Raw genomic sequence first — 27,862 nt, forward strand, 5'->3', positions numbered from 1 at the left:
GGATTATAGGAGTACTCAAAAGAAACATGATATTTGAAGTTGCTAGAAACTCGAGATCCTGCTTTGAATCTAGAGTTGTATACTCAACAATTACGAGTTCGCTCTGTGCCATTTTCAAGACTCTCAGCAAGGCATTTTGTTAATTGAAACCCGTACAGAAAACCTTAGATTGTATTGGGGGCACTCAACAAAGAATGCCTTTACAAAAATTGGCGTATGCCGCGTAAAGTGGCGAGCACACGGTATTCTTTAGTAAAAGGCGAAAGAATAGTTCGCTCTGTGCTCACCACACGGCTCCGAAAGTTTGATGCCAAGCTACGAATTGCTCTATAAACATTAGGAGAAGCTGCTACTTGCTTTCCAGCTGCGATGTGGGAATTGATCACTAAGCAATTTCCAACAAAAAAAGTTGGGACTTGGGAGTCTAGAGATTATCGAGTGTTTTCTTTTTTGAAACTGAAGAAGAAAGCTAAGAACCTGTAACGAATGCTTTAAAAGTGACATTCTAAAGGGAAAATTAGCAGTAGCCATCTCTTTAATTATTATATTTACTTTCAATCTTCTCTAAAGGTTCCCTAAAAGTATTCAGTGAATTTTAAGGATTGTAACATATGAAGAAAAGAAAACTGTGGTAACTTAGTAACTGCACATCCAGAAAATAGTAACCGGTCGAGTGGTGGGAAGAAATGATAAGTATGGTTTGTTTTATTAAGATTTAATGGGTTACTAATTCTTTTTTATGTAAATTTGGTTTGGTGGTAATTTTCTCTGGTGATATTAATTTAGTATAAAGTTTTAATGTTATTATAAACACAACCACCATAAAAATATAAAATTACTATCAACAAGTGGTTCGGTATAATGGTAAAACACATTGCAATCTTAAGGGTACTGTAGGTTTGAATCGTGGAGACATATTGTTGAGAGGGGCAATCACGAACCCCGAACATAAATCGTAAAATGGACATGCATAATATCAAATATATATAATTACTTAATACCAACATATATAAGATTAATTTACACATTAACCATATCGAATATATCAGATTACCTTCTTAAAGTTCATTTTAGGCGAAATGAAAAATAATTATTTGGTTGATGAAATGTGATATTATCATCATGATAGTATCATACCGGTATGTAAAAATTCAATCTTAAATTGATATATAACATAAGTTCCATTTCAATCAAAATTTCGATGCATTATGACCATTCCAATGTGTTTCAACTCATTTTGATTAATAATGAATTGTACCGCTAAATGTATCGACCTGTACTGATTGATACAAAATTTTGATATTTTAAATCAACGTTTAAATTTTATTTTAACCGTTTTAATTTTTTTCATCATCAGATTTAAACTTAAAATATAATTATTAAATTAAATTGTTAAACTTAATTAATAATTTTAAAATTTATATGGGATGACATTTATATATAATATATAAAAATATAAAATAAAACGGTAATAACATGAATAAAGAAAACACCATACATCACTTGATACATACTTAGGAATGAAGCTACTCGACAAATAATAACAAAAAAAAAAACTGGGAAAATATGCAAAAATCAGTGCTTATAGAATGACCACATGTTGGGTACCTGGATTTAACCAAACTAATGCATGCAAATCCAAAATCGGTGAGTTGACAGCAAAAACTATTAAAGTCCAATTTAGAATATAATTTCCAGTGTAAGAAGATCTGATTGATCGGATACTGTTTCAGGTTAATTCATTAGAAACAGTGTAAACCAATAGACAAACTGCTATTAATATATAAAAGAAAAAAATTGTAACGCAGTGTACAAAATAAATATTGTAGCAATCCCCACAACATGGATACAAACAAGTTGATACACAGGAACTAAAGCAAACTCCAATATGATGAAAACAGCATAAATGGTTATGTTACTCTACGGATTCTTTTCATTGGTAATGAAAAAGTAGTACTGAATGACAGAATGGAGCTAGCCATTACACTATTACTGTTGGGTTTTTAGCAAAGGAAGAGAGCAAAACAGATAAAATTAGCAATCCAATTTGAGTTACTATTTTTCACCACATTTTTTCAATTTAAATTATACAATATATATTAGTTTATTCATGACATAACTTAACAAATCCCACTAATACAATTTTGAAAACATAAAAATTTAATTTGTGCACAAACTGATTTGTATCAATCAGTACCTAAACATATCATAAATCTACCAACTAAAAATGGTTTACACGTAACATAACATGTGCAACATGCACCAAAAATATATCCATGCAACCCACGGATCTTCAATCCGCCAATAGCTTCACAATTCACCATACAGTGCACAGCTTGGGCATCGTCGAGCTTATTCTTACTTGTTGTATATGAAGAGTCCACCAATATTTTTTACCTTCAGACTTTCTATCGAATGACTTAAAAGTCTGAACTGTTCGCCAAATGTACTCGTCACTACATGGTTGACCATCTCGCAACAATTACTTTATATTGTCCAAGGAGCATTCTTGATGAATTTGAGATCTAATCCTTCACTCTTCACAAATCAATGCATGGTCTAATACCCTAAAGTTAGTTAAGAAGCTCCTTATTTTCAAAAGTTACTAAAGTATATCTGGCGTCCATAATCATACTACATTTTTATCATCAACATAGATCTCTGTAGCGCAAGTACAAATTAATATTTATTTATGTTAAAGTTTGGCAGCATCTTTTGTTAATAAAAATCAAAGGTGGCATCATGGCATGTAAATTTCCAGTATGATATCAAACACCATTAGTAAAACCATAAACTGAAATAACACTGATTTGTTTATTTTATTAAAACCTAGTAACTGTAGGAAGGATATTCCCTAAAATTAGTGACATGGTGAAAAGCGAAAGCATGAAAAGTTTCCACAAAGTCTAGGCACTTGGACAAGTTAGAAAACCTCAAACAACCCATGACAGAACTGCAAGGAACTCCATAGACAAGAGTTTTATATGTTTTTCCCCTTAAAGTTAACTCAAAGATAGAGTTGAAGTGAATGGAATATAAGATGTTTGGAGGCCAGCTAGGATTAAATGGTACAAAATACTTTATTTTTCATCATATCTCATAAATGTAATCGATAAGAAAGTTTTATAATGTAAGATTGCAAATACTATGACCTTTATTTTAAACACAAAAAAAACTTGTCAAGGTGCCTGCAAAGTGTTCTAAATACGCAAACCACTTAGAGGCTATGAGCAATATCAATCATCCAGTGTTCTGTAACACATTACTGAGTTAACCATTCCAGTTTCATTTCCAAAACTAAACTAATTTGAATGATGTTGCCAAAAGTTACATCAACGAGAAACCAACATTTCTCTTATAATCTCAGACTTCATCCGACAAGCCAAGTATGAAAGCATTAGTAATAAGGACAAGTGAAAGCTATCACATGATTAACAACAATATCAATGTAATTAAATCTAGATATAACATCATGATTCTGATAGGTGTAAACAATATAAAACATTTGCAAATAAGAAGAATTCATTTTCTAGCTCTTTTCCACATAAAAACCAAGTTGAATATGGGGGAGTAATTCTTGGAACTCAAATTGCACATAAAATTTAAAAGCAGTCTAACTAAAACAGAAAGTGTTGAAATATGTGAAACCCATATATTTTGGGATATATTTTAAAGTTCTTTAGGTAGATAAGTCTTAGAATAAATCATTTGAGATATTCTAGGATTATTTTATTTTATCTTTTAGTAGTTTATTAGAATAAGAAAATTATTTTTCCAATTAGGTTAGGACTCTTTTCTCTATTTAAATTCAGTTCTTTAGTTAATAAAATACAGAACAGTTTTATTAAATGCTCTCTTGAAAACTTTTATGGCATCTGAGTTAGGTTAAATCTCTAATAATATCATGGTTAAAACAACTTTTACTGGAGATAAGAGATTCAACAATCAAATAGAGGTAGAAAGTTCTACCGTTGAAACAACTACCGAGAGTACAATGACTCAAGGGACAGAGGCATCTCACCTCTCTTTTCAACTAACATCTCACAAGTTGAATGGCAAGAATTATCTATAATGGTCGCAGTCCGTAAAGTTAGCAATTGACGGGCGCAGCAAGCTAGGTCATTTAACTGGAGAAGTCAAGTAACTACAGGTGGGCGATCCAAAGATGAGCAAGTGGAGGTCAGAAAATTCTATGATAATTGCGTGGCTTATTACTTCCATGGAAGCATCCATAGGTAAACCTTTTTTTTCTCTCGACTGTTAAAAATGTTTGGGACGCTGTAAAAGACACCTATTCAGATTTAGAAAACGCTTCACAGATCTTTGAGTTAAAAATAAAACTCAGGAAAGCTAGACTAGAGGAAAAGGAAGTTACTTTTTGTTATAATGAGATGATGTCTCTTTGGTAAGAATTGGATCAGTGTTGTAATGATGAATAGGAGTGTCCCGGAGATGGTGTAAAAGCTATGAAAAAAGAAGAGAATGAACGAGCTTATTTATTTCTGATGGGTTTAAATAAAGAATTTGATGAAGTGAGATCTCGGATCTTAGGAAAAAAACCGTTTCCAAGACCCCGTGAGATTTTTTCTAAGGTTAGAAGAGAGGAGACAAGGAGAAAAGTAATGTTAAGGCTAGGATTTGAAGCTAATGATGATAATTCTGCTCTTGTAATTGTTAAAAATAATGATGATAGTGAAAAAGAAAAAAACCTTGGTGCGATCACTGCAAAAAATATTAGCACACTCGAGAAACATGTTGGAAGCTTCATAGAAAATCGACGAATGGAAAAAAAGAAGAGTGGCAATGGTCGTGGTTCACAATCAGGGGATAGCAGAGCTTTCCAAACAACTAATGAAAATTATGAGGGCCAAAGTTCTCTAGAAGGATCTCTATTCACTAAGGAACAATTAGAGCATCTACACAAGCTTTTTCAATCACCACAGTTTCGAATGAATTCTTCTGTTCCTAACTCATCCAATAATCCTTCTTCCTCTTTTGCCTAATCAGGTACTGATTTTTCTTTTTTTTTTTAGTGTCAAGCATTGTAAAACAAATACGTGGATCGTTGATTGGAGCTAGTGATCATGACTAGTAGTCATTTTATTTTCTCAACTTACACATATTGTGTAGGAAACAAAAAGATCAAAGTAGTAGATGGGTCGTTCTCAACAATAGCCGGGAAAAGCACTATTAAAATTTCGCCTTCACTGGTTTTACATGATGTTTTACATGTGCCAAATCTAGCTTGTAATCTCGTTTCGGTTAATAAATTATCTCAATCCTCGAATTATCATGTTATATTTAACTCATCTATGTGTAAATTTCAAGACATGGTCTCAGGGAGGATGATTGGCAATACTAAAGAATCTGGTGGAATTTACTTTCTTGACGACGACCATCTAAGTCAACCAACAACTACTTTATGTTTAAATTCTGTTTCTAGTTTTGATAAGGTTATGATTTGGCATTATAGGCTTGGACATCCTAATTTTTAGTATTTAAGATATTTTTTATCTAATATCTTTAAAAATAAAAGTCCTTCTTTATATCACTATGAATTTGTGAATTAGCTAAACATCATCAGTCATTCTTTCCACCTAAAAAATATAAAGCTTCTAAACCTTTTTCATTAATTCATAGTGATGTTTGGAGATCTTCGAGAGTCTTAAATTTTTCAGGAAAACGTTGGTTTGTCACATTTATTGATGATCATACTCGCATTTTTTGAGTGTTTTTATTAAAAGATAAGTCTGAAGTTAAAAATGTGTTTCAATCTTTTTATGCTATGGTGAAAACACAATTTGGTGTGAGAATAGAAGTATTTTGGAGTGACAATGGTTGGGGAATTTTTTAGTGACCAATTAGGTGTTTTATTAACCAAATATGGAATAGTCCAACCAACATCTTTGGAAGTAACTAGAGCCTTGATGTTCACTAGTCAGGTACCACGTTATCTTTGGGGCGAAGCCTTGTCTTGGTGAAAACCCAGTAACTGTAGGAAGGATAGTGACGTGGTGAAAAGCTAAAGCATGAAAAGTTTCCATAAAGTCTAGGCACTTGGAAAAGTTAGAAAACCTCAAACAACCTATGATAGAACTACAAGGAACTCCGTAGAAAAGAGTTATATATGCTTTTTCCCTTAGAGTTAACTCAAAGATAGAGTTGAAGTGAATGGAATATAAGATGTTTGGAGGCCAGTTAGGATTAAATGGTACAAAATACTTTATATTTAATCATATCTCATGTATGTAATCAATAAGAAAACTTTATAATGTAAGATTGAAAATACTATGACCTTTCTTTCAAACACAGAAAAAACTTGTTAAGGTGCCTACAAAGTGTTTAAATATGCAAACCAGTCAGAGGCTATGAGCAATATTAGACATCTAGTACTCTGTAACACATTACTGAGTTAACAATTCCAGTTTCATTTCCAAAACTAAACTAATCTGAATGATGTTGCCAAAAGTAGCATCAATGAGAAACCAACATTTCTCTTATAATCTCAGACTTCATCCGACAAGCCAAGTATGAAAGCATCAGTAATAAGGACAAGTGAAAGCTATCGCATGATTAACAACAATATCAATGTAATTAAATCCGGATATAACATCATGATTCTGATAGGTGTAAACAATATAAAAAATTTGTAAATAAGAAGAATTCATTTTCTAGCTCTTTTCCACATAAAAACCAAGTTGCATATGGAAGAGTAATTTTTGGAACTCAAATTGCACATAAAATCTAAAAGCAGTCTAACCAAAACAAAAAGGTTATATAAATCGAAATTATCCAAGTCTTCATTAAAAGATACAACATTACCAACATCTATTCCACCGATGAATATTAAGCATGTCCTCGTCTTCACTCTGCTCCTCCAACAACCCTTCACTCCCATACTTACTTAAAAGCTCCATCTTCTTCCTTTCCACAACCATCCTCTCATTCTCTTTCTCATGAGACAATAGCACGTGCATGACAAATTCCCTCTCCTTATCTTTCTTCTCTTTCTCCTCCCTCTCCCTCCTCTCCTTCTCTTCCACCACATCATCTTTTTCCTTAAACAACACTTTCCTCACTGAAACATCATCAGTGGACACAGTTTAGGTATCAGTCTATTGACATAAATTCTCTTGTTAAACTTAGCTTTTCAACATTTTATTTCACATATGGTCTTTTTTTTACTTTGAAATAGTGGTAACCATCTCTTTACTTTGAAACTGTTGCTGTCCCCAAATAAAATGACACATGGCAATCAATAATATCAATTGGTTGGGATTGAACGTTTCAAAGAGAGCATTTAATAAAACTATTCTATCTTTTATTAACTAAACAATTGAATTTAAATAGAGAAAAGAGTCATAACCTAATTGGAAAAATAATTTCCTTATTCTAATAAACTACTAAAAGATAAGAAAAATAATTCCCTTATTCTGATATACTACTAAAAGATAAAATAAAATATTCCTAAAATATCTCAAATAATTTATTCTAAGATTTATCTACCTAAATAACTTTATAATATATCCCAAAATATATGAGTTTCACATATTTCAATACCCTCCCTCAAGTTGGTGCATAAATATCAATTATGCCCAACTTGCTTACAAGAAAATCAAAGCTTGTCTTAGAGAACCCTTTGGTGAGTATGTCAGCAATCTATTATTTTGAAGGAACAAACGGCATGCACACTTGGCCTTCTTCAATCTTCTCCTTGATAAAGTGTTTATTAATCTCAGCATGTTTAGTTTTGTCATGCTGGACTGGGTTGTGAGCAATACTAATGGCAACTTTGCTATCAAAGTACAACTTCATTAGTGAAGTTATTGGTTTCCTCAACTCTTCCATAATTCTTTTTAACCACATCATTTCACAAATTCCTTGAGCCATTGATCTAAACTCAGCCTCTGTACTATTTCTTGCTACAACATTTTGTTTTTTGCTTCGCCAAGTCACAAGGTTTCCCGAAACAAATGCACAATATCCTGATGTAGATCTTCTATTTGTTATTGAGCCTACCTAGTCTACATTTGTATAAGCTTCAATTCCTCTTTGTTCAGATTTCTTGAAGAATAAACCATTTCTAGGTGAACTCTTCAAGTATCTCAGAATCCAAAACAATGTTTCTTCGTGTTCCTCCATTGAAGAGTGTATAAATTGACTCACTAAGCTCACTGCAAAAGCTATGTATGGCCTTGTATGTGATAAGTAAATTAACTTACCGAATAATCTTTGGTACTGCCCTTTATCAACTAATCGACCTTTTTTTTTTTCTAAATTTTACATTTGGATCAATTGGTGCGTCAGTTGGGCGGCAACCACTCATCCCAACCTATTTTAAAATATCAATCACATATTTTTTCTGAGAGACCACAAGACCCTTCTTTGATCGAGCAACTTCCATTCTAAGAAAGTATTTCAAGGGACCCAAGTCTTTGATCTCAAACTCCAATACTAGATGCTCATTGAGACACCTTATTTCATCCACTTCATCTCTTATAAGAATGATATCATCGACATAAACTATAATAACTGCTATTCTACCTCTTTGTGAGTGTCGATAGAACATTGTGTGATCAGCTTGCCCTTGTGAGTAACCTTATTTTTTAACAACTTGAATGAACCGTTCAAACCAAGCTTGAAGAGACTGCTTTAGACCATACAAAGATTTCCTGAGATTACATACTCGAGTTCCAAATTTTTCTTCAAAACCTAGAGGAGGATCCATGTAAACTTCTTCTTCAAGTTTCTCATTTAGGAAAGCATTCTTCACATCTAGCTACTGTAAGGACCAATCAAGATTAACAGCAATTGATAAAAGAACTCTAATAGAATTTAATTTGGCTACTGGAGTAAATGTTTCAAGATAATCTATCCTGTATGTTTGAGTGTACCCTTTAGCCACTAGTCGGGCTTTGTATCTATCTAAAGATCCATCCAGTTTGAATTTGGTTGTGAACACCCATTTTCAGCCCACAGTTTTTTCTCTACAAGTAATTCCATTGTTTCCCATGTACCTATTTTTTCAAGAGTGTACATCTCCTCTAAAATAGCCTTATTCTATTCAAGAACCTGTAAAGCACCTTTCACATCTTTGGGTATTTTCACAGTATCGAAACATGAAAGAAAGGCTGGAAATATCGAAGACAAGGCTTTATAGGACACAAATTTAGACATGGGATACTTGACAACATTTCTAACACATTTTCTTTTAACAATTAGAATATCTAAACCAGAAAATTCATTGGTTGGATTATGAGCTTTACCTGGACTTTTGACAAGATCTTGTGGGTCAAATTCTTGGTGATGAATCTGGTGGATTCCACTTTCTTGATTTTGATTTCTTCTTGAGTAAACAATTAAGTCCTTTGTTTGTTCTTTATTCTTATGATCAAACTCTACACCTTAATACTCATTTTCATTAACAACATTAACATCATTAATTTCTGTGTTAATCATAAATTCACCTTCCCCATTATTAGAATCCCTATGTTGTAACAACCCGATCTTGACCCTAATCAGACAAAGTGGTTTCGGGACCACAAATCCAAGTCAAAAAAATATTTTAAAATTATTTTTGATATTTGCAGTATGTGAATTACTATGTGTAAAAATTTTGTATAAAAATTTGATCGTTTGAGTGCACAATTTGATAAAAATGGGCTTAATCGCGTAAAATAAAAATTTAAGGGTTAAATTTAAAAGCACCCAATTTTTGTTGTCTTTTAAAAATAAGGGTTATAAATGGAAATTAGGCCATTTAATAGTTAGTGGGCTGCAATGGTCTAAATTACCCTTAAGTTATATGTTTTATAATTAATTAAACTAAGGTTAAAGTAGTCATTAAGTAATTAAAATATATATTAGTTAAAATAACTTAAGAAAAGATGATTTTATCATCTTCTCCAAGCCGAATGTTAAGCAAAAAGAAGCTCAACTATGGCTTTCTAAAGTTCGGCCATATCCTTGCTTAATTAAAGGTTCGTTTTTGTTCGATTTTTGAAAACTTTTACGTTTTTGAGATCGTTGCTTTGTGTACTACAAGAACCATGCTTTAATTTTAGAATTTGGTGTTGATTTTATGATATGCCATTGATGAATGCTTGAGCTTTGTGATAGTTGATGATGAAATATGAAAGATATGTGAAAGATTAACGTGTTTTGTCTTGGAATTTTTGGTGAAATTGAGTAATTAGGGCTAAATTGTGAAATTAAAATTTTGAGGGACTAAAATGTGAAATAAATGAAATTTGTGGACTTGTATGAGCACTAGGGACATTCGGCCCTTGTATAGTATGGGCAAATTTTGTGTATTTTGTGTTTTATGTAATAGGGACTAAATTGTAAAAAAATGTAAATATTAGGGGTAAAATGGTAATTTTCCCATTTATGTGTTTTTGGACTAAATTGAATGTAATAATATTTAATTTATCTCATTTTGAATATATTTAGATCAAGAACCAAAGAAATCAAAGTTAGATCGAGGAAAAGTTAAAGTCGTCGACTAATCGTCCGGTTTCGATTTTACACTGTCCGTGGTAAGTCTATTAGCTATTTAATGTCATAAAAATCAGTATATAGGTATGTATATGTGTTGTATTTTGATGAATTATAATTTAAAATATGTTGGTTGAAATAATTAAAAGTATGAGTGAATTATATGCATTATTGTTACATGTTCGAATCATAGGTATATACTTATATGGTTATTTGAATTTAGTTAAAGTATGAAGGTATATAATGATATACAATTATAAATGTTATCAAATTTAGTTGGAGTATAAAAGTTTTATATTTTTATATGTACAAGTTTTGAATTTATACATGTATATACAAGTATAAAGTATTGGTTTAATAAAAGGTATATATATATGTGTGTGTGTGTGTACTTAAGATTCGGAAATAAACATAGGTTTATATTGGTATAAACTTTGTATTGGATCTATAATATGCAAATATACATGTATATGTCCTTGTATTGAATTCAGGTATGCCATTTATACAAGTTTATATGAGGTTCAATTATGCAAATATGCATATATATATGTGTGTGTGTGTGTGTGTGTGTGTTCTGTAATGAGTTTAAGTATGAAATTTATATATGTATAAGGGAGGTTCGATTATGTATGTATATTCATGTAAAAATTCTTGAATGGAATTGAAGATATGAAATTATTAGTTTGGAATATCATAAGGTGTTCAAATGCATGATATTAGGTAGTAGGCTTTAATGTATTAAGTTATATATATATACACGTTCGGATGTATAATTAAGTTATTGAGTTGAATTTGATGTCTAAACTTTATATACCTATGTGGATTAAAGATATAGTTTATAAATTATTGAGTTGAATTTTTATGTGGATAATATATACAAATATGAGATATAACTTCTGTGAATTGAGATTTTAGGCTCAGTGCCTATCAGGTTTATTGTCGGTGAAATAATATCAGACTTTACGTCTAGCAGGCTTAATGCCGGTGAAATAATTTCAGACTTTACGTCTAGCAGGCTTAATATTTCAGACTTTACGTCTAGCAGGCTTAATGCCGGTGAAACAATATCAGACTTTACGTCTAGCAGGCTTAATGCCGGTGAAACATTTCAGACTATATGTCTGGCAGGCTAAGTGTCGGTGTACTGAATCAGGCTTTAAGTCTAGCAGGCTAAGTGCCAGTGAATCTGTTTAAAGAATGTGATTAAGTGTACAGTTATATGATTTTGGTTATCTTTAATTGATGAGCATATATACCTTCGGCTAAGTGTGTTTAATGAATATGTACATATTCGGTCTATGTATTTGTAAAAATATACATACATGCTTTCGATTTATGCAGTCGATAAATGTATACGTATAAATATTCGGTATATGTATTTGATAAGTATCTACATATGCATTTGAAATGTATACACCTCTATTTATAATTATTTGATGAAGATGAATGCATTTGGTCACATGTATTAGATTTGTATTTGGTTATAAGTTTATTATGAGTATACATACACAGTTGGATATGATATGTGTATAACATACATATATGCTCGGTTATATTCATTTGGTTGTAATGTTGTTTGGTATAAATATATATATTCAATTGAATGCATTTCGACAGGTACATATATTTGACTATAAATAAAATGGTCTGAGTACAGTAAATGTATAAATATTAATTATATGTGTTAATTGCAATCTCAGTAAATTAAATTAAAAAGTTATATTATTTCTATATATATATTTCATTATGCAATAGACTTACTAAGCTATAAAAGCTTACTTTGTTTGTTTATGTCTTTCTGTTTTATATACTTAAAGATCAAGCTTTAAGCTCGGGGATCGTCAGCAAGATCATCACTCTATCTACTGTCTCGGTATTAAACTGTTTAAATTTTAATTATGGCATGTACAGGCTAGATAAATGTTTTGGAAAGTCGTACTTTGATATATTGTATATGAAATTAATAGTCATATGAAAATTACTTATATTCTTATGCTTTAACTGGATTGTAATTTTAAAGAGAAGTTTAAAATTTTACATGTTTAATATTAGACCTAGCAATTTATATGTAACCGTTAAAATTATTGAACTATACTGAATGTCTATTCTAAGTTCTGTTTTGATTAGTAATGCCTCTTAACCCTAATTCGATGACGGATACGGGTTAGGGGTGTTAAATATGTTGTATATTCTTAGTGTTTTCTTGATCAATTATAGAATCTTCCTTACTATAATTCCCTCCTTGAAGATTAGAATCAAAGTAAGATTGCATTTCAACAAATATGACATCCATGGTAACAATAATCTTCCTATCAATTGGATCATAACATTTGTAACCCTTTTTATTAGAAGCATAGCAAACAAAGACACATTTTTTTGCTCTAGGATCTAGTTTACCTTGGCTATGAAGATGAACAAAAACACTACACCCAAAAACTCGGAGGGATAAATCTGTGATCAATTTAGAGTTAGGAAAGTTATCTTTAAAGAGACGGAAAGAAGTTCTATAGTTTAGAGTTTTACTAGGCATTCTATTAATAATATATGTAGTTGTTAACAAGGCTTAGCCCCAAAGATAATGTGGTACCTGACTAGTGAACATCAAGGCTTTAATTACTTCCAAAAGATGTCAATTTTTTCTTTCTGCAACCCTATTATGTTGTGGTGTATTTGTACAAGAGCTTTGGTGGACTATACAATGTTTGGTTAAGAAAACACCTAATTGGTCACTAAAAATTTCCCCATCATTGTCACTTCGAATTACTTCTATTCTCACACCAAATTGTGTCTTCACCATAGCATAAAAAGACTGAAACACATTTTTAACTTCAGACTTATCTTTTAATAAAAACACCCAACAAATGCGAGTATGATCATCAATAAATGTGACAAACCAGTGTTTTCCTGAAAAGTTGAGACTCTCGAAGGTCCCCAAACATCACTATGAATTAACGAAAAAGGTTTGGAAGCTTTATATTTTTGAGGTGGGAAGAATGACTGATGATGTTTAGCCAATTCACAAAATTCACAGTGATATGAAGAAGGACTTTTATTTTTAAATAGATTAGTTAACAAATATCTTAAATAGTAAAAATTAGGATATTCAAGCCTATAATGGCAAATCATAACCTTATCCAAACTAGAAGCAGAATTTAAACATAAAGTAGTTGTTGGTTGACTTAGATGGTCGTCGTCAAGAAAGTAAATTCCACTAGATTCTTTAGCATTGCCAATCATCCTCCCTGAGACTATGTCCAGAAATTTACACATAAAGGAGTCAAATAAACATGACAATTCGAGGACTGGGATAATTTACTGACGGATATGAGATTACAAGCTAGATTTGGCACATGGAAAACATCATGTAAAACCAAGGAAGGCGAAATTTTAACAGTACCTTTCCCGGCTACTGCCGAGAATGACTCATCTGCTACTTTGATCTTTTTGTTTCTTGCACAAGGTGTGTAAGTTGAACAAAGAAAATGACTACTATTCATGTGATCACTAGCTCCAGAATCAACGACCCACGTGTTTGTTTTACAAGGTTTGACACTGAAAAAAACAGAAAAATCAGTACCTGATTGGGCAAAGGAGGAAGAAGAATTATTGGATGAGTTAGGAATAGAAGAATTCATCCGAAATTGTGGTGATTGAAAAAGCTTGTGTAGATGCTCTAATTGTTCCTTAGTGAATGGAGACTCTTCTAGAGAACTTTTGCCCTCATAATTTTCATTAGTTGTTTCAATGGTAAAACTTTCTTCCTCTGTTTGATTGCTGGATCTCTTATCTCCAGTGAAGGCTATTTTAACCATGATGCTACTAGAGATGTAACCTAGCTCAGATACCATGAAAGTTGTTAATAGAGCATTTAATAAAATTGTTCTCTCTTTTATCAACTAAACAATTGAATTTAAATAGAGAAAATAGTCTTAACCTAATTGGAAAAATAATTCCCTTATTCTAATAGACTACTAAAAGATAAAAAAAGTATTCCTAGAATATATCAAATGATTTATTCTAAGATTTATCTACCTAAATAAGATTTATCTACCTAAATAACTTTGAAATATATCAAAAAATATATGGTTTCACATATTTCAAATATGGATAAAATACATCATGGAAAATAAAGAATGGATGCAATGTCTGGGGTAGCTTAATTGTAACAAAACAACATAATGAATGCAAAACTTGAACATCACAAATAAATACAGCAAACCCAATCTAACCTTAAAACAAATAATATAACCTTATTGTCTTTCATAATTTGGTTTTCCATCACACTGGTTGAGTTTATAACTGAATTAAGTGACTGAACTGCAAATATTGACATTTGTAGGTTTTGTGATAGAAAACCACGCTTGTAACTTGTTTCTTCTGTTTAACTACGGTCTACGGGTGTATTTGGTCATTGTCACTAGCTCGCTCCCGCTGAACCTCTTTTTGCTTTTAATATCCCACTGAACCCCTTCAATTCTATGGCATTGGGATATACGATGAAATTCTATAGCATTTTTCCACCAGACATATATTCGTCTACACCCTCACCCGATTCCGGGACTGTCTTTTAGCGGACTAATGCTCTATTTATCTCTCCTAACTTCAAATTTAATCTGTTATATGTGAGGAACTATGTTTGATGAATGTGTTCGGGAAAAATTATATAATCTTTTGCTTGCTATATTAAATCCTGGCTGGAAAATCTCGTCTCCTTTCTTATTAATACTCAGGCACATTATAGTTTATTCACTCACCCAACACTTCCTAGACCTTTCTTTCCCGATCAAAACTTGACAGTGGCATTATGGCAGAGAATATAAAAAATGGTTGCTCCTTCAATTGGCTTTTAACACTCTAGATATGAGGAATTATAGACGAGGGCAGGGATATCAGAAAGTACACTTTGGATATCAGTTTGTTGACTTAATTTCGCTTGTTATCTTAAAAACTTCTCAGCATTATATATAAATTTCCCGTTCTTACCAAAACATATGTTCCTAGAACACAAAAAATTCTTTGGTACTTGTACTGGAATGGGGGCATCCAACAAGGAATACCCCTCCAAAAATTGGCGTATGCCGCTTATAGTGACGAGCACACGGTATTCTTTAGTAAAAGGCGAAAGAATAGTTCGCTCTGTGCTCATCACACGGCTCCGTGAATTTTTCACCATCTACAAGTTGCTTTATAAATAGGAGGAGAAGCTGCTGCTTGCTTTTCCGGTGCGATGTGGGACTTGACTTTATGGCAGTTTGATTTTTTTTATCACTCTTTTTAATGTTTCTTTATCCACTGTAATGCTGATTTATAATTAAACCAAGCTTTTAAATTTTTGGGAGGATTTTAACCTATTATCCTGAAGTAAAATATGAATACATTCTGCTCTCACAGTTAGCACGACTGCTACTAGACATGGGAAGTCTCAAATTTTTCACTATATTTGTATTTTTTTTAATCATTTTCCAATAGACAGCTGACAGTCTAGATTTTGTTCAATGATTACTTTTGAAAACGAAGAGAGCTAAGAACCTGGAACGAATGCTTTAAGCGCACTTTTCTGCAGGCTAGTGGGAAAAATTAACTGTAACCAGTTCTTTACTTTAATACTGCTGATGTCCCCAAAATAGAATGACAAATGGCGATCAATATCCATCTGTTTGGGATAACAATACATCATGGAAAACCAGACTGGGTACAACATCTAGGGTAGCTTGATTGTTACAAAACAAACTTCATAGATTGAGAATGCAGAACCTGCACGTCAGGAATGAATAGAGCAAACCCAATCTAATCCACTAATAAATAGTAGCTAACATTGAAGTTAATCGCAAGTAGTAGTTTGTTTCTTTGGATATTCATTTAAAACTGGTGGATGTAGTTCACCACGAACAACAAAAAATTGCTAAAAGTACAAAGTCAGTGGAAGGACCAATGATTCAGTGCATTAGTTTTAGATGTTTATCGAGTAAACAGATCTCTACAAATCGAACTCACAGTTCAGATTTAATCTTTTGTTTCATTATATAATTAAGTGGATCCTTTGCTATTGTGCTTCCCACATCTCTTTGAAAGTGGTCAAATGAGTACTAAATCAATGGTTTTAACCTTTAATCACCAATCTTCCAAACATGTAGCAAGTCATAAGCATGAGGCAACTAATAAAAGTATCCTGTTGGTAAACCATTTTGGTATCGCTGCAGCAGTAGCAACTCAACTTGTATAAACCGGGTGTTGTCGCGTATGAATGTCAAAAACCGACTACTTATTCTGTCATTGACGTTGACTGATAAATTGCTAGTAAGATCGGGAGGCAAAAAAGGAACTTGTAGAATGGAGTTCAGCTTGTTAAATGAGATATCTCCATCTTTGCTTGGACGTTTTATTGAAGAAGCGTTTTTGAAGACCAAAGTGAAAGAAGCGTTTTATTGCTTGGACGTTTTAGAAGCAGTTGTGTTGAGGTTAGGAAAATTATAAGACCTAAGCACTTTCATTGCTTGGCTTGCTGTACTTGATGGACTTTTCAATTAGAAGCGAACTTCATGCATAGCATGGGCTGCCAAGTAACCAGTGAACGTCCCCCATGCAGCACTGAAGAGGAAACTAGAGATCAATTTATTATTATTATTATTTAAAATGCCAATTCTCAAACAGGTTTGGAATATGTTTCTTCAAGCATGTGAAGTTTGCTTTCAAATTGAACAATGGCAAGATGCAATGGCCTGGGCAATTCGCAGTTCAAAAGAAATTTTTGTATGCAAGCGTTCTTGAATGCGCTTGTCCATGGAAGTTTGAGATCTAGTCCTTCACTCTTGGCAAATCGCAAATCAATCGAAGAACCCAAAAACCCCAATACCTGAAGTTAGTTAATATCAGTCATGTCAAATGGATACTAAAGTATGTTTAGCATCTATGTCTTGGACATAAATTTACACATGTTTATCATCATCACAGATCTCTATAGTACAAGTACAATTAATATTTAATGTAACAGTTGGTGGCATCTTTTGTTAATGAAGATCACAGGTGGCATGTCAATTTCCAGAAGATATCAAACACCATTACTAAAAGTAATGGCACAAACCGAATGCTACCACAAACCCTAAAACCCTAAATGCTACCACAAACTGAAATGGCACTTATTATTTACACTATTAAAATGATCAATTCATTTCAGGGTAACTGTAAAAGGGAAATAACCTAAAACTAGTGACATGGTGAAAAGTAAAAGCATGAAAAAGTTCCCACCAAGTCTAGGCACTTAAACAAATTAGAATACCTTAAACAACCGTTGAAAGAACAGCAAGGGTGCGATATTTTTCATAACAAGTTAAACTCCAAAAATAGAGTTGAAGTGAACGGAATATAACATGTTAGGAGGCTGGTTAGGGTTAAATGGTGCAACTTGTCTTTATAGTTCATCATAGCTCATGTATGTCATCCATCCAAAAACTTAATTTGTTAGATTAAAAATACTATGGCCTCCCTTGTAGACTCAGAAAAAACTTGTTAAAGTGCCTGCAAAATGTTCTAAATATGCAAAAGACTAACGGCAGTATCAGTCATCCGATGTTGAGTAGCACTTCACTAAGTTAACAATTCCGGTTTTATTTCAAAACTAAACTAGTAAGATGCTGACTGCTCGAAAAAGCATCAGGGGAAAACCAACATTTTTTCTAATAATCTCAAGCATCACCCAACAAGTGAGGTATGAAAGCACCAGCAACAAGGACAAATGAAAGCTATCACAAGATTAACAACAATATCAATGTAACCAAATCCAGATACAAAACCATGACTCTAATAGGTGTAAACAACATCACAAGTTGCAAATATAAAGAATTTTCCTGCTCTTTTCCACATAAAAACCAAGTTGCATATGGGAGAGTAATTCTTGAAACTCAATTCTCACATAAAATCTAAAAGCAATCTAACCAAAACAGAAAGGTCATATAATTCGATATCAACGAAGTCCAAATTAAAAGATACAACATTACCAGCATCTATTCTACCGATGGATATTAAGCATGTCCTTGGCTTCACTCTGCTCCTCCAACAGCCCTTCACTCGCATACTTACTTAAAAGCTCCATCTTCTTCCTTTCAACAACCATCCTCTCAATCTCCTTCTCATCAGGCAATGGCACGTGCACGACAAATTCCCTCTCCTTATCCTTCCTCTCTTTCTCCTCCCTCTCCCTCCTCTCCTCCTCCACCACATCCTCCTCTTCCTCAAACAAAACCTCTCTCGCAGCAGCTCCCACGCTAACCACCTCCTTCGCCCCTCTCCTTGCCTCTCTTCTAATCTCCTCCACTCTCCGCCACTCTTCCTCGGCTTCAGCCCTCATCTTTGCCTCAGCTGGCCCCTCCACTCTAGCTAAAACTCCATCCTCTTCATCCCTATACCCATAATAACTCGCATCAATCCTCTTATAAATATCATATCTAGTTCTCCTCTTTCGCAACTCCGGCGGCTTCTCAAACAACTCCCTAACTCCCGGCAACTTCTTTGCGGCTCCGAAATACCGATACCCAGGGCCACGGCCACTGGGGTTTGGAACATCCACTATGTTCCCTTCTAAATCTGTCATTTTAGGGGCATGTTTGGCGTAATTCGGGCCGCCGAGTTCAACGATGCGCCGTTCCCAGTGCGACTTCTCTCGTATAAGCTTATTGATCTCGTCGTTAAGGTCGCGGAGTCGATGTTCTCCGAGGCCTTCATTCTGAATCTCAGCGACCTTGCGGCCAATCTCTCGCATGATTTGTTGACGCCATTTGTCGGCCTCAGCAAGGTCACGGCACTCAGAGGCGAGGAAAGGGCGGCGTTCTTTGGGCTTCTTTTTTTCCTCGGCTTTTAGGGCTATGAATCGATTGAGCATCGACTGGGCTTTCTCTTCGTTTCGAGCCATATTGTGATTGAGGGTTTCGGAACCAAGAGCTAGCTTTTGAGAAAGTTTAGCAAATGAGAGTCAGAAAAGCTTTAACCGCTTAATCTCCAAATAAATAACTCAGTGCAGACAGAAAAAGGAACAATGTAAAAATTGCTAATTAAGTTCCTCGGTATTCTCGGCAACCAAACAGAGGTTAAAGTAACAATAGTTACATGAAAAAATAAGAAATAAATTTACCATTAAATGTGCACAACAGATTAGAAAAAAACTGAAAAAGTATGAAGGCAAGGCCAATATTTCTCTAGACCTTATCATTGAAATGCCTCCATTTACCAAAAGAAAATCAAATTTAATGAAAAACAAAGGATTTTGAAATTCACCTGCCCTGAAACGTGAGCTGAAAGTGAGACGTCTTAAAACTTGAAACGTTTCAGAAAGAAATGGCAAGTCTGCTCGCTCGATCCGTATTAAAATTATAAAGCCTCCAGCGGGTGTGTGGTGGGTTGGTAGTGACTGCCTGACTGGTGAACGATGATGGTGGTGGCCGGTGGGTGTTGGAGTGGAGAAGGAAAAGTTATTTTGTTAGGGATTTAGAAATTAGCTGTTAGGGATTAGAAATTGGGGGAGTCGGCTGAAGAGGAAAAGGAAAGAAGCGGTAGACAGGCATGTGATTCGGGCCGGGCTTAGGATAAAAAAGTTTTATCTGAGGATCGGTTTATTTAAAAAATGGATTTTTATTTATTTATTAAAATTTACCTTTTAGAATTATATTTTTGTTCAAATTTTTTTTATTTTTCAGATAAATTTTCGGATTTAAACAGATCATTTGAATCATGATTAAGTCTAATTATAACTAAAACTCTAGAAGAATTAAAATTGAAACATGATAAACCAGCCAAAAAGAGAGAAGGAAAGAGAGACCTCCGAATCGAGATTTGTAACTTGGTTATGATTTTGATAGTTCGTGCAAGGTGCATGTCTGATACTTCTATTTTTTTAAAAGAATTTTATCTCTCCACTTTAGAAATTAATCTCTATATTTCATTGGTAAATCCAAAAACTGATAAGTTCATCCAATCTTTTGCTAATGTTACTAATCTTTATTAATTCCTTGAACATAAATTATTGAATTACTAATTTTTACTAATTCCAATGCTAATTTTTAAGACTAAGTCAACATTTTACGTCAAAGTTTAACTATGTTATCTAATTGAATTATTTTAAGTTTCTGTAAAATAAAATTCTGACAAATAAAAAAAAAAATTCTCAACTTTTATAAATTGAAAAAGGAAAAAGTTATAATTAAACCTTTTTTTTCTTTAACAATTTTTTTCCCTTAATAGTGATCCAACCCCAGTCTTAATAATCAAGCTCTTAAGTTGCAGAACAAAATTCTAAGCTTCTACACGAGAAGAGACTAAATAAAATTTAAGACACCGTTAGTAGGAGGGACTAGATAAAATTCAAGACATCCCTAGTATGATTAATACGGTAAAAGAAAAACAGGCGTCAATAATTCAAGCTATCAGATTATTATAGCAAGCAAGTCCTCAAAGAGGAAATAATAATTGTAAGTTGCTGCCTATGCTTGGATCACAACACATCATGCTAGTTTCAACGTTAAACCGGAAAATATGACATTGCTCAATTTCAATGTTGAATACTTCTTGTTTTGAGACTCATTGCCATCAGAGAAAATCACACTACATTGCAGCTGTAATTGATCATCAGTTTCACGAGTGAAGTTTGTCCCTTGCCTACTGCAGCCGCAAAAGATCTAGTGAGAAAAACATTCATTAGAACAAAGGAGGCATAGAAATTGGCAGGTTGTTGATACAGGTTCCTAGCAATTAATATAGTAAATATACTTTCAAGATACCTACATCATATACTCGCCAGACCAATTCCTACTACACCAAAATATACCCTGCTCATGTTCATTTTTACGGGTAAGAAGTATATGTGCAACACTTGGATTATTAACTGTCGAGCAAATTTTTACGATAAAAATAGATGTCTAATCCACACAGGCACACATGCAATGCGCGCCCACATACACAGGATGACATTCGAATATATCACAAATTGGAAGTCAGATTGAACAAGAAGATGCCAATACTACAAAAACTTAAACATGCCAAATGGCAAACGTGACCAATAACAGGAAGCACCAATTGGAACTCAGCCAGAGCAAGAAACAATTTATTTATAACATAACTTGATCAAAAATATTGCTGTAATTGAGCATCGAAGACTTAGTATCCAACATAGTCGAAACCTATGTTTTAAACAAAACTATGAAGTAGTCTTTGAATGGTAGCAAGTAAAACCGTCAATCAATGCCATATGAATTCTATCCTATGGTTCTACCTTCAATGAATCAATTTCAAGTCCAGAGATTAGTGAATGATAGTGCAATAAAAAAAGCAAGTTATTAGTTTAAGTAAGATTGAAAGTGTTGCATAACTGATATAATCAAACCAACAAAAGTCACTCACTCATATTTGGATTTTAAGTCCTAATTGGTTTAAATTCAACTCCCACTCCCACCCCCACCCCACCCCCCCCCCCAAAAAAGAAGAGTTCCATATACATTCACTTCAAGTTGAATTTTTAATAAGAAAAAAACAGCATTACTTAAAACACTTAACGATTCGTCAATAACCTAATGAAGAAAAAGGGTTAAAATACCTTCCACCTCGCCTTCACCTAAGCTTCTGCTTGGTGGAACTTTTCTTAGCCGCTTCCTTAACCTTCTCAATATACCCTTCAATAGGTGGAGTCAAAGACGCCATCAATCGATTTGCCGGAAATGGGGTCAAATCTGGTATCATAGCCGCCTCCTTAAGTTTCTCCGGCAACGCATCAATTGCCTCCTTTTTCATTCTCAACAAATTAGTCTCAGCAGCCTGCCTTGCCCTATGCTTCCTCATCAAAACCCGACTATACTCCTTGGACAATCTCCGGCCATCCTCCACCGTCAGCTCATATTTGGGTATCTTATCGGCATCGACAAGGCCCAATGTAATCAAATCCAGCCCCGGAGTTCCCATAATCATAGGCTCGTCAGGGACTCCCATTGCCTTTCTTCCTCCCTTCTTCAAAATCTCCATTTCCCGTTGCCGCTCCTTGCTTATTAATCCCAATTTTTCTCGTTCGGCTTCGCGGGCTCGCTCTTTCGGTGAGAGGTGACGGACCGGTGTGGGTGCATTGAGGCATTGGTCGTAGAGTTTTTGCTTCTCGTCGGGGATTCTGCCGCCTTTGGGGAGGGAATCGTCGAGAGAAGCGCCGCCTTTTCCTTTTTTAGTGGAGATTTTGGAGCGTTTCAAAGGTTGGCCGGCTTTGAGTTTGGATTTGCCTTTGGCGGTTCCACTGACGGTGCAGCGTTGGAGGAATTGGTGAGTCAGAGTTGTTAGAGGTTTGGGGTTTTTGGCGATTCGGATCATTGTGTTTCCGGTAGGTTTAAGGGTTCTAACAAAGAACCCAATGAAGGAATAGAAATAGAGAAGGTGAACACACCGCCCGAGCCCTTAGTTGTTTTGGATGGACTGTCTTTATTTATAATTAGTGTAAAAATAAATTAACAATGAAATTGGATATGAATGAGATAAAAAACATGTTAAATGCACTATATTAAAAATAAACCCCAGGGCCTTAATTTTTCATTTTTGCTCATTTATCATTTTAAGTTTACCTAATTTTATTTTTTCTGTTTTAATGAGTTAGCATTGTAGCAAAACTTGTTTGGGTTGTGATTTCCATGTAAAAAATGTTAGAATCCAAAATAATGGTAAATTACACCAACAATCACTAAGGGTCCGTTTGATTGCCAGTAAAATGTTTTCCGTAAAATGATTTCTGGAAAATGTTTTACTTTTCTGTAAAATGATTTACTGGAAAATATTTTCTGGTGTTTAATTGAATCTGTGTAAAATATTTTCTGCTGTTTGACAGATTTCTTGAAAATATTTTCCGGAAAAGTTATTTTTTACATATATTAATATATATTAATAAATTTTTATATTTTAAATTACTTTTACATATATTGCATTGATTTATTTATAATAATACTCAATTATTAAGCTACAATATTGATCGTTAGAAATTGAAAAAATATTATCCACAATGAGTACTAGTAATAATATTGAATAATTATAAATTGCTTCGAAACCACAATGAGTACTAGAAATAATATTATCCAAATACATAATTAGTAGTACACCACATAGTAACAACATTATCCAAGTGCATAATATTACACCACATAAATGTATCAATATCTTCAACCCTGAGAAAATTTTTGAAGCCAAATTTTTCTATGCTTCTTACTTTTAACTAAAAAAACTTTGGTTGTATCTTTAATTAAATTATAGAGACCAATTTGATATAGATTCTAGTTTGAGAATATACTAATCAGATTTTTCGTAAAAGATTTTGATATCGATTACTTGTAAATAAAGAAAAACGAATAAATTCACAAAAAAAAGATAAAGAAAAACGAATAATCCATATTTCATTATGTTGTATCTTTAATTAAATTATTATCCATAATTAAATTATTATCCATAAAGTTGGTAAAAAATAATTTTTTAGTATTGTTCGTGCATTAGTCGGTGTGAAATGTTTTAGTCAGTGTACACTATAAGAATCAAAATTAAAATCGGTGTAAAAAAAATTTTTAGTTATTCTAATTTATTATTCAAACGGCATCCACCAAGAAATGCAACCAAAAACCAATGTACAACCTACTACATTAAAACAGAAACTGTGCCATTTGCTTAACCCACAATCTTTCCACAACCATATCATGAAGCAGTTTTACACTCAAAGTGTTTGCACAACTATTTAAAACCATCCACATGCTATGAATTTGTTCTTGTTAGCTTTACCCCATTCTCTTTTAGCATCATTGGAATAATATCTCATAATTGGGATAATATCAACAATGCAACACCGCCATATACGAAATTGAAACCTTGATAAATGAAATGAAATATTGAACTGAAATTGCATTATGCTCAATTATGACTATTTTCTATATAAGAGCGTGTTAAAAGCTATGCCTCCGAATGAGGCTCTACGGCACAAATGCAAGTTTCATTTACCAACTTTTCTTTCACTTCTCACAACCAGTCAAAGATCCTCACCTTGGCCTGCTTTGGGAGGGAAGGCTTGAAAGATATGAAATGGAAGCAGAAGGTAAGACAGATACTTAAAACAGATACTTAAAAACATACTGTCACGGACTTAGGATTTTTGCCTCACGATCCGTGCGGCCTTAGACAATTTCTTACTTCAAAAACGCCTAAGTCAGCCTAACTCCCACAACTTGAGGATTCAATAGAATTCCCCTTTGAAAATTAGCACAAACAAAAGCAACTCAAAGATCAAGCAAAGATGAACGAAGAACAAAATAAGAACAAGCCACGAAATATCAAGAACACAAGAGAGAATAATGTTTGAGTGAATACTCTCAAGAACTCTTATTATTCCTCCAAAATCAAGTGATTTACAATGAGGGGAGATGCCTCTATTTATAGTAGAGCCTCTCCAAATCTAACGGTACAAATCAAATACATGAATGGCTAAGATCGAATGGTATCTACAAATCAAATCTCTAAGATTACAAAATCATATCTTCTAAGATTACATATCAAATCTACGATTGCATATCCTCGAAGATTATGTTTCCATAAGTGACGAGCTTGTAGATGGGCCTTCAATCTCTTCAAGTAATGGGTCAGTCTGATTGGGCCAAATGACCTCCTCCCCACTTGATGGATCACACGAATGTGTCATGGTTGCGGGCTCCCATGCGCAACCCATGACATTTTCCCCCACCGAATCTAGCGACGTCCTCGTCGCGTCCTCCGCATGGTAATGATCTTTCTTGTCTTGAAATTGCCACAAGGCTTCAGCGGGTTCCCAACTTGTCTCACTATCGGGGAATCCCTTCCATCGGACTAGGTATTCATGCCGCGGTCGATAGTACTTCTGTCTAATCACACGATCTCCTTCTATGTTTTCAACTTCTCTATCATAGGCAGTTTTTACCCCCATCGGTGCTCGTTTGGAATCGTTTCGTTTTGGGTCTTCTCCATCTTCATGGAATGGCTTAAGCATACTCACATGGAACACTGGATGGAGTTTGAGTTTTTCAGGCAACTCAAGTTTGTAGGCCACCTTGCCTACCTTCTTCACAACTTAGAACGGCCCCTCATAACGTCGTACAAGCCCTTTATGCAACCCATTATGTCGTAAAATCAGGTGCAGTTTAGCCAGGACAGAGTCACCAACCTGATATTGCACATCCCTTCGATTCTGATCCGTCCACTTCTTATTGCGCTTACTTGCCTTGTGAAGACAAGATCTGCTTACGTAATGCTAGACTTAAAGCATAACAAGAATCATTTACCAGCTTTTCTTTCACTTTTCACAACCAGTCAAATATCCTCACCTTGGCCTGCTTTGGGAGGGAAGGTTTGAAAGATATGAAATGGCTGCAGAAGGTAAAACATATACTTAAAACAGAATCACTTAAACCAAAAAAAAAGAAAACGAAGAAGCTAATTTCTTGTTCTTCAACATCAAATGTTGTAATTCTCTGAACATATTATTATCAGATGCATATACATATATACAAATCTGAGTACGATTAACATAATATGGATACGATGAAGCATTGCACGAAATAGAACGTGCAAAACAGAATAATAAAACAAAATCGAAGTAGAAACCATTTTCTGAACGAGACTTAAATTTGCATTTCTTTTTTCATATAATTCTAGAATTTTCTTATCAACCAAACAGAGACTTAAAAAGAATCTATTATGATATAATACTCTTTAAGAATTGCATGAACAGTTAGTAAACGAGATAGTGACAAACAAACAGAAAAACACAGAATTTCGATCAAAAACCGAAAATCAAAAGAAAAATAAAAAAAAGCACTTTGATCAAAAACAGCGAAACAAGCTTCGATCTGCTAAAAAATACACTTAAAATCAAACAAAAAAAGCACGCATAGATCAGTGAGAGCAGAGGTGACATTTAGCATAAACAGGGGCCAAAATCTTTCTAACTATGGACAAGAAACCGATTCACAAAACTATGGAGAAGAAAATATACCTTTCTAAAGCAAGTCTGTGAAGAAAGTCTGCCCAAGACAAGCCAAACAACACAACCAAGCTAGCAGAAAACCCAAGCAAGATCTCAGACAAAAACAACCAGAAAATCCCCAAATCAATTTATAAAAAGAAGAAGAAATCAAGGGGGAAAAGGAGCCCGAAACCAAATCAAGGGAGAATGAAAGGGAGAAGGGAGAACGAAACCAGATCGGTGCAGAGAGGAGAAGGGAGAACGAGAGTGTAGAGAAGGGAGAACGCTGGAAAAATCAGAAATGTCTTACTGATTCCAAATCGGTAAGACATTTTCCAAAATTAAAGGCTTCTTTTTCCCGTGTTTGTAATTGATTTTACGTGAAGAAAATATTTTCCTCCAATCAAACACTGGAAAATGGGGAAAACCAATTCCGAAAAATATTTTCCCCCTATCAAACAAACGCTAACTTTGGGGTTGCTGATAAAACAGTCACTCAGGTTTCAATTCAGTACTCAACTTTCGAAAAATAACAAAACAATCCTTTTAACCATTTCTGTTACAGACATAACGAAAAAGTGACGTGGTAGATGACAGATTCCTTGTTGTCATTAACCATCCAGCTGGCTGGTTAGTAGCAATTTAAATAGCCTTTAGCACCAATTTAGGGTTTAGGCAGCAAAAGAAGAAAAAGAGACAAAGAAGAGAAGAAGAAGAAGAAAAAGGAGAAAAGAAAAAAATAGAGATGCCAACTGTGATTTCGGTGTGCTATTGTGGAAACCCAGCCAAATTAAACACGTCTTGGTCCAATGATAACCCAGGTATGAGGTTTTTTAGTGTAAGAAGTTTGGGAGTGGGTTTCGAAAACCATGTTGTTTTTCACCTCGTTTGATCCACCATTGACGCCATATTCATGATTGTGTTGTTGGGTCTTTTGAAAAAGGTGAGGACATTAGAGGATGCAAGGAGGAGGGGGAGAAAAACATGGGTTTTGGTGCTTGTATTTGTAATATTGTTGTTGTTTTTTAAACCTTAAACCAATTTATGTGATAGTTGGTGTTCTTGTTGTTGTTAGCATTGCAAACCAGCTTATGTGGCTGTTGGTATACTGTTTTGCTATTCATTCATGGTGAGTGGAAACTAGGGGTCCTAAATGTAATGGTCTATAAAGGGTAGAAGTTTGCTTACAGACTTGAAAGTTGCAAGACTAATTGTAATGGGAGAGTATTTGGATATTGTAATGGTCTAGTATTCTTACACATTTGTATTTCATTTCATTTCGTTTTCTAAATGTTTAATCTTATTTTAAGACTTGAAAGTGTATTTGGTTATTGTTTGGCAGCTTCTTATATTGCATGGATCAATGCTCATATGTTAGAA

General features: G+C 33.9%; 2 protein-coding genes and 2 non-coding genes across 6 annotated transcripts; all 4 read right to left on the reverse strand.

The window, feature by feature from the left end:
- Window positions 1-179: 179 nt before the first annotated feature.
- On the reverse strand, window positions 180-296 carry LOC121215697 (U5 spliceosomal RNA). The gene has a single exon (XR_005911673.1). It is a non-coding gene; the product is annotated as a U5 spliceosomal RNA (small nuclear RNA).
- Window positions 297-15,535: 15,239 nt separating this feature from the next.
- LOC121215708 (U5 spliceosomal RNA) lies at window positions 15,536-15,652 on the reverse strand. The gene has a single exon (XR_005911684.1). It is a non-coding gene; the product is annotated as a U5 spliceosomal RNA (small nuclear RNA).
- A 2,585-nt stretch (window positions 15,653-18,237) lies between these two features.
- Window positions 18,238-20,069, reverse strand: LOC107950582 (pre-mRNA-splicing factor ISY1 homolog). 2 transcript variants are annotated; one of them, XM_016885460.2, is made up of 2 exons: window positions 19,765-20,069; window positions 18,238-19,431 (listed from the first exon to the last, which is right to left on the reverse strand). In XM_016885460.2, the coding sequence occupies exon 2, from the start codon at window positions 19,400-19,402 to the stop codon at window positions 18,503-18,505; it is 900 nt and encodes a 299-aa protein (XP_016740949.2). In that variant the 5' UTR covers window positions 19,403-19,431; window positions 19,765-20,069; the 3' UTR covers window positions 18,238-18,502. The 2 variants fall into 2 exon arrangements, with proteins under 2 accessions (XP_016740949.2, XP_016740948.2); XM_016885459.2 differs by having other exon boundaries at window positions 18,238-19,435.
- Window positions 20,070-20,897: 828 nt separating this feature from the next.
- On the reverse strand, window positions 20,898-22,935 carry LOC107950583 (uncharacterized). Of its 2 annotated transcripts, none has more exons than XM_016885462.2 (2): window positions 22,076-22,935; window positions 20,898-21,144 (listed from the first exon to the last, which is right to left on the reverse strand). In XM_016885462.2, exon 1 carries the CDS (start codon window positions 22,828-22,830, stop codon window positions 22,090-22,092), a length of 741 nt encoding a protein of 246 aa, XP_016740951.2. In that variant the 5' UTR covers window positions 22,831-22,935; the 3' UTR covers window positions 20,898-21,144; window positions 22,076-22,089. The 2 variants fall into 2 exon arrangements, with proteins under 2 accessions (XP_016740951.2, XP_016740950.2); XM_016885461.2 differs by having other exon boundaries at window positions 20,898-21,161; window positions 22,076-22,929.
- Window positions 22,936-27,862: the final 4,927 nt, after the last annotated feature.

Source organism: Gossypium hirsutum, chromosome D03 (assembly GCF_007990345.1).
Source record: "Gossypium hirsutum isolate 1008001.06 chromosome D03, Gossypium_hirsutum_v2.1, whole genome shotgun sequence".
Classification (NCBI taxonomy): domain Eukaryota; kingdom Viridiplantae; phylum Streptophyta; class Magnoliopsida; order Malvales; family Malvaceae; genus Gossypium; species Gossypium hirsutum.